Raw genomic sequence first — 7857 nt, 5'->3', positions numbered from 1 at the left:
CTGAAAAATCGCCTCGTGCGAAAGCCCTATGAGGAAAACATATGCTCTTTGTTTGGTACACAAAGTCAGTATAACCGCAGCCGTACTGCGATAAACATGATGTCGGCGGGATATAAATAATTTTTTCGCAACTTTTCATACCCTTCCTCCCGTAAACTGTTTTTCCCTTTCTCCAGCCCGCGCTCGCACTTCCGCTACTGCGTGGGCAAAAAAGTGCCCATGTCTGACAAACATGAACAAATTTACAACAAACACATAATTTTTGACAATCAGTACAGTTCGCATTTATATCAACGAGCAGCTTATTAGATTCGTTTTCGTTTGTACTACATATATGCATATATACATGTACACAAACATATGTTCATACATACAAATATATGTTCATACATACAAATATATATACATACAACCATTCAAACATATGTACATACATGAAAACATTGCTGTCCATTAGTACATACATATGCCCATCAGTGCTTCAGCGAAGCACGTTTGCTTCATCATAAATATATCCATACAAACATATGTACAAATGTACGAATGGACGCTTGCATCATTTATACATATATTGCTTGGGAGCGGCAGAGCTGAAATGCGCAATGAGTTCGTTCATACATTCATATATAAATATGTATACATATATATATGTATACATACATACGTGCATTCAAACATACATATATACATATGAGGGTACTCGTACCCGTAATTCATTGCTTTATTTCTTTTTTCCCCTTCCCTATACTACCTATATCTTCCTTCTCACTCATGTAACGTTTTCAGCTTTTAAAAATTTCACTCTCCATTTTTGCGATACCGCCGCCTAAGAAGTTTCACTTCAAAAAAACATAAGAGCATTATTGCAGTCTTTTTTTAAGGATCCGCGATACTTCTGGTGTGTAGTTTGTTACACTCTCTTGAATTCAATAATTTTATTTACTAGTTGATCGGGAGAAATATGAATTGCCAAAATTATAACTATTTGCTCATGGTCCAACCTGCTTCCACAAGCAAATTTGAACAGTCATTGGTTATGTTTTCGTATTCTCCAGCAAAAAATTTCCAGTAACTTGCCAGTAACCAACTTTCGGAGAGTAAGCCAATATTTACTCGCAATGAGAGAGATATGCAAGAAAAAACGAAAACGCAAAACCAGCAAGAAGTTGCAAGTATTATGAACAGCTGATTGATTTGTTGTTTTCCGATGCAATTTTCTAAGAAAAATAGTATTACCCATGTTGATGAATAAAACGAAATTCTAATTTTAACAAAACTTGACTTTATTTCCGGAATGCGCTTGACCGAGAGAGAATAAACAGGTACAATGCAAATGGATTCCTTTAAGTTATGCGAATGCCATGTAAAAGAGAATTAGTAAAAGCAGTGCTGCCGTGTAGTGCAGTTCATCAAGAAAATCGTTTAAGCGTCAGTGTTGCCGCATTAATCATTTTACAATTAGATTTAAAAATAGAATCAAAATATTTTGATGGTTTATAATGTTAATGAATATGTCGTGCATTCTATTCCGGAACATCCCGGCAGCCACTGAAACAGCGTTTCAGAATAAGGGTTAAATGGATGGCTTGGTGATGGGACGTGTAACTTCCCCTCGAGCGGTCCGAAGTCTGACTGCTCGTACGAGGCCATCAGCACCTGGATAAGTTTCCACTACATTTCCCATAGGCCATACCGCTGGTGGTGTATTGGGCTCCTTTACAAGAACAATGTCCCCGATAGCAATGTTCGGCGTGCGCCGATTCCACTTAGGTCGATTTTGTAAAGAAGTCAGAAAATGGGAAGGTGATAAATAGTAATTATCTGTATCAGGTGTCACACCGAGTGTCCGGGAGTTAACAACAGCTTCAATCTGCGTCAGGACAGTAGTAAGTTGCTCAGTTGTAAGAAGTGTGTTGCCAATGACGCGGCGCAGATGGAGTTTAACAGATCGAACCGCCGATTCCCATATACCGCCCCAGTGGGGTGCGTGAGGAGGTATGTAGTTCCATCGAATACCTTCTCCTGCCAAAACTTCCGCAATTGTCTCGTTGTGCACCTGCGATAGTAACGCCTGGTGCATTTCGTTGAGAGCGCGTGAAGCACCCAAAAAATTGCGTCCATTGTCATTGAACAGCTGTGTACATTTGCCTCTGCGTGACATGAAGCGGCGAAGTGCTGATAGGAATCCATCCGTAGACAAATCTGTTATGCAAATGTACCCTTTTGACTGACGAGCGTTTCTGCCTCGATAAAGTTTCATGGTTATCGGTCCCGCGTAAACACATCCGTTGTGTTGGAATGGAAATGCTCGTTTTACACGAATTTTAGGAAGGTCAGCCATAAATTGCTGGGTGTTCGAATTCCGTTGACGAAAGCATTTTAAACAAGCGTGCGTGATTCTTCGGATTAAATTCCTTGCCCCTAATATCCAATAATGCTGTCGTACTATTAGGAAGAGTGCTGAAACTCCTGGATGGAGATGACGATGATGCTCATAAGTCAGTATAGTATGAGTGATCTTGTGTCGTTTAGGTAGACTGATCGGATGCTTGGGCCTCCATATCCAAGTCGGAGTTGGAGATCCGTCCACCTACTCGAAAAAGGTTTTTATCGTCTAAGAACGGTGTTAATTTAATGATTCTTGAGCGGTTAATTATGTTTTGTTGGCACTTCAGGGACTCGATGTCGTCCTTGAAACAGGCTTGGGCATGACGCAGAAGTACGTTACGCGCATTATCAATTTCGTCGAAGGTCAAGCTTATTGATGTGGTGTGTGGAGCGCGTTTGCGTAAACGGTCAATAAAGCGATGCACATACGAAAGGGTTCGTAAAAGACGCTGCCACGAAGATACACGTTCAATGAGAGTGTTTAATATATCGTTTTCGTTCATGGATACCATGGTAACGGTGGTACCTTTAACTTCATTTGTAACGTTTGGGTCTATGTGAGGAGTGGGAAAAATGTTCTTACTTAAAAGATTGTTGAGTTTCTCCCCGCTGCTTAACCAACTTGGTCCCTTCCACCATAACTCAAAATTTGTTAGCGCAGCAGCTGACATTCCGCGTGAGGCACAATCTGCTGGGTTGTCCTTTGATGCCACATTGTGCCACACGTTCCGTGGAAGGGTATCCAGAATTTCACTGGTTCTGTTAGCAACGAAGGTCTTCAACCTTACTGGAGGAATGGAAAGCCATGACATAACTATCATAGAGTCACACCAGGCATATATTCTGATAGTTCGGTGTGGCATTGAGTCAAGAATGACCTTAACCAAACATGTAAGCAATAGTGCCCCACATAGCTCGAGCCGCGGCAAACAAACTGTTTTCAATGGTGCCACGCGAGTTTTTGCAGCTATCAGAGAAACGTTGGATTGGCCTGTGTCGTTTACGAAACGGCAATAGACCGCGGCTGCATATGCTTTAAGTGATGCACCTGAAAACGCATGAAGCTCCCATTCGGTGGCACTATTAGGAACGAAACGGGCAATAGTTAGATCGCGTACATGATGAATGTCTTCCTGATATGCCGCCCACAGCTTAGCCAAGTGTGTAGGCAGTGGATCGTCCCAGCCCTGGTTTTGGAGCCAGAGGGCTTGAAACATTACCTTAAAGCGCATTACAATAGGAGGCAAGAGACCTAAAGGATCGAACAAGCGTGAAGCAGCTGACAAAACGTGTCTCTTGCTAGCCACAGCTGTGGTGGAGAGTTGAACTCGGTACGTCAATGTATCTTCCTCAGGGCTCCAGTACAAACAAGTACCTTTGTAGTTTCTTCTGAGAACATCTCATGGTGAACGGACTGGTACGAAGTGATTTGAGTCGAGTTGGATACCCACTTGCTCAATTCCATACCTCCGCTTTTAAACAGCTGAACCAACTCATCACGTCTTTCCACTAACTCCGTCTCCGAGGCCGCCCCCGTCAGCACGTCATCTACATAAAAGTCCTCCAGCAGTATGCTACTCGCGCGGGGAAACTGTTCCTTGGAGTCATGAGCCAGCTGCTGCAGAACGCTTACTGCCAGAAATGGTGCACAAGCATTTCCATAGGTAACACTGTTCAACCGATAATGTTTAAGAGGCAAGTCAGGACTTTCCCTCCATATAATCCTTTGAATGTCGCGATGATATTCAGAGATCCATATTTGGCGAAACATCTTGACAGTGTCCGCCGTGAATACGAACTGATGAAAGCGAAATCTTAAGCAAACCGCAAACAGGTTACGTTGTATATTTGGCCCTGCATGTAACGAGCTGTTAAGAGACACCCCCATAGTGTCAGCGTATGATCCATCGAAAACTACCGTAAGCTTTTTACCGAGGACTGGGTGATGTGGTAGATAAAATACGTGACCATCATTAGATATACCATGACATTCTTCTATTGCTTGCATTTGTCCTAATGCCTCGTACTGTCGCATAAACTGTATATACTGATGTCTGAGCGGCGTATTCTTTAACAAGCGCCGTTCTACTGCATGGAACCCAGACACTGCTCCCTGTGAGGTGTTTGAAAAAATGCGGTGGTTTTCCCTTAAAAGGAAGATCAACAGAATATTTGCCATCCGTCTGGCGGCATACTGTACTCTGAAAATGTTCTTCTACCAAAAGGTCATCGGATTCCATTGGCAGAGGTGGTTTGGATTCCTCGATCTCCCAGAATTTGCGCAGTGTATGATCTACATCCGAAACCGTAATATGGGAAGAGGTGGAAGAAATTTCTCCCACAGAATTAATAGATGTGATAACCCAGCCGAAAATTGTCGAGATAGCGAATTGGTTGCCGACGTCGTCGGCCATTTTGTTAAAAGTGAAGATATCCCAGACATGCTGAGTTCCCAGAAGAATATCCACTCTTGACGAAATGTGAAAAGTGGGGTCAGCCAGTTGGATGCCTTGCAATTGCGTTAGGGAGCTTATGTCAATGGTTGTCGCTGGCAACCTCGTAGTTATGTTACTTAACACGTGAGCGGTTACGGCGAGGGTATTTTCAAACACACGTGACTTAATGAATAAGGAAATACGACCACACGTTGTCTCAGCTTCGAGATGGTGAGCGTGGAATGCCAAGCTTTTGTGCACAACGCTCCGATATGTAGGAAAGTTCGGAAGCAGATTCGATTAGCATTCGACATGGAATGAAGTGACCGTGAGCAGTGCGAACGCTGACTAGTGCGGTAGGTAATAGAGCCTTACGATACTTTTCGGAAACAGGAAGTGCGTCTGAGTCAATAGGAGTGACGAACGAAGACGATGGCTGTGAAACATGAGCTGCGGTAGACCAAGGTTTACCTGCTGTTGTGGGCGCAAGAGAAGACTCGGCGTGTAATATTGTGTGGTGTCGTCGGTTGCAACATCTGCAACGAAACTTAGGTACTCGACGTATGCCCTGCCCTTAGGCAATTGAAACAGAGCGATTTGTCTTTGACTAGCAGACGTCGATCTTGAATAGACATGTTTGAAAAGGTTGGACATTTTGGAATTGTGTGATTCGTGGAACCGCATTTGATGCATTTATGAGTTGCGCTGCAATCGTCGATGGAAACAAATGCCCGTGCGGTAGAATTACGTGATTTGTTGCTGGATGGTGGGGAGATCTTGCCATTTGAAGAGGGCTTTGGGTGTGCCAATTCAAGTTCATCGCAGCGAGAGTCCAAAAACTTAAAAAATTCAGTACTTGTAGGCACACTCACCTCTTTGCTCTCCTCAATCCACTTACATCTCGATTCAGTGTCTAACTTGGACTCCAGCCAGTAGATCAGCCAGCAGTCGCGCTCACCCCTTCCGATAGCGTCCAAGCCTCGTATAACCTCGTTGGCACCATCAGAAATTTTGCGTAAAGCTTTTACGTCCTCATTAATGGTTGAGGGCAGCGCCACAAAGGTTTCAATAAATAATGCGACAATATGACGCGGTCGATCGTATCATTCGTTTAACCGTGCCCATGCCGTATCGTAAGACTTATCAGTCACTGGAATATGCATTAACATTTGCGCGGCCTCTTCCTTTAAAAACGATTTCCGATAGTGGAACTTCTGCGTGTTAGTGAGGTTAGCTTTTTCATGGACAGCATTAACAAAGAGGTCTTTAAACGACGGCCACACCTTATACTAGCCCGTAAACGGCGGTATAATAATTTTTTGCAAGTCGTTTTCTTTGGGTGCAGCTGCCTGTATGGGCGCCGCCGTGAACTGTTGCAAAAATGATGCTTGCTGTTCAACTAATTTCGCAAGAGAGATTGACTGCTCTTCTTTAACCGGTGGTTGCAACTCGTTACGCAATGTGCGAAGCCGACCACGTGCTGACATAACCTTGTCTTCGTATATTTCAAAGTCCGCGTTTGGATCTGTATAATCTGCTTCATTGCTAAACTTATACATCGCTGTGGTTATGATGGTGAACTCTTCCCAGAGCTCCTGTAAACGTTCCAAGCGCGAAGACACATCTTCCACTGTGCAGTCCACCGGTGGCCTTTCTGCGTAGGCCAGCGTGCGCGAAATTGAGCCTTTCAGGCGGCCGCGTAGTTGTACTAAGTTCGCCCAGTCTCAGTGTTGCGCATTAATCCTTTTCAAATAAGATTTAAAAATAGAATCAAAATATTTTGATGGTTTATAATGTTAATGAATATGTCGTGCATTCTATTCCGGAACAACCCATCTTAATATTTATTTAAATAGGTTTATTTTGCCAATTGCAACACTAAAAGCACCACAAACAATTCTGTTGGTAATGTGAATCGCATTAAGCATCATGCTATCAGCTATTTTTCTTACTAGCAAATAGTTACTAGTAAAAATTTATCTAGTAAAAATCCAGTAAAACTTGCAAGTTCAGCTGTCATTTTTGCTCTCTCAATTCTCACTCTTTTCCTGGTTTCTTGCAAGTTTTTGGGTACGAAAACACCATCCAGTAAAAACCAGTAAAATTAGTACTCGATTTTACTGGATAGTGCGTACACGAACAGGCTAATGATTCCAGTTTTTGTCATTGAATTCTATTTGTGGAGAACTATACGAACTCCATCATGTGTGTTATGGTGGATTACAGCTCCGCCGGCTTTTAAATTAAAGATTTCTCATTATCCACCCACGTCTCTGAAAGAATTATAAAATTCGACGATGATGCTGTCTAATTGAAGATCCTGTACGTTAGCGCGTAAACTTTGGCAATTGAAGGTAAACAGTGGCCACCCTTTGCTTGCATTATAAAATCATGTAATACTTTTTCAATTGTTTCAAGTCGATTCAGATGCACCCTTTGAAATTCAGCGTGCAACTCAATTGTGGATACTGTTGCTCTCCGACCAAGATCAGATTTCCTATACATGAAATAAGCGAACACGCGTTCAAGGAATTTTTTTTGGACCACCCGAATACATATGCTCCCCTGTATAGTATGTTATAATAGGAAATTTTTTTGTTGATTATGGCTATGAAAAGTTTAACATGACCCTATTCAATATAGCAACTTTATATATTTAATAATTTTCCCAATTCCGCTGCTAACATTTTTAATGAACAAATATAAAATTCGTTTAATTTTTCAATGATAGTATATACATACATATGTGTTTTATTGTTTTATTTGGACATTTTTTTATTGAATATATTAATCTCACATATAAGATTTTTTAAATCAATATTTTCCTTGTTTTCTTCATTATAATAGTTATTATATAAATTTATTAATTTCACAACATTTTTATGTTGTCTTTCTATGAAAAACCTATTACATGTATCAGCTCCGTATTCAGTATCATTATTACTTCAAGGACAGATCGTAAAATGTTTCCCATATATAGATTTTATCCAAGACCCATTTTCCATCTGTTCCATTAATATATGTACATCCATTT

At 41.6% G+C, this 7857-nt stretch overlaps 1 protein-coding gene across 1 annotated transcript; it reads right to left on the bottom strand.

Annotated features, from left to right (window-relative positions):
- Positions 1-2528: 2528 nt before the first annotated feature.
- On the bottom strand, positions 2529-4802 carry LOC118751775. The gene is made up of 4 exons (XM_036486593.1): positions 4584-4802; positions 3764-4501; positions 3011-3575; positions 2529-2941 (listed from the first exon to the last, which is right to left on the bottom strand). Exons 1-4 carry the CDS (start codon positions 4800-4802, stop codon positions 2529-2531), a joined length of 1935 nt encoding a protein of 644 aa, XP_036342486.1.
- Between the last annotated feature and the right edge of the window lie 3055 nt (positions 4803-7857).

This window comes from Rhagoletis pomonella, unplaced genomic scaffold (genome assembly GCF_013731165.1).
Source record: "Rhagoletis pomonella isolate Grant_MI unplaced genomic scaffold, Rhpom_1.0 Rhpom_scaffold_00988, whole genome shotgun sequence".
Classification (NCBI taxonomy): Eukaryota; Metazoa; Arthropoda; class Insecta; order Diptera; family Tephritidae; genus Rhagoletis; species Rhagoletis pomonella.
This window is presented reverse-complemented; position numbering and strand designations above follow the sequence as displayed.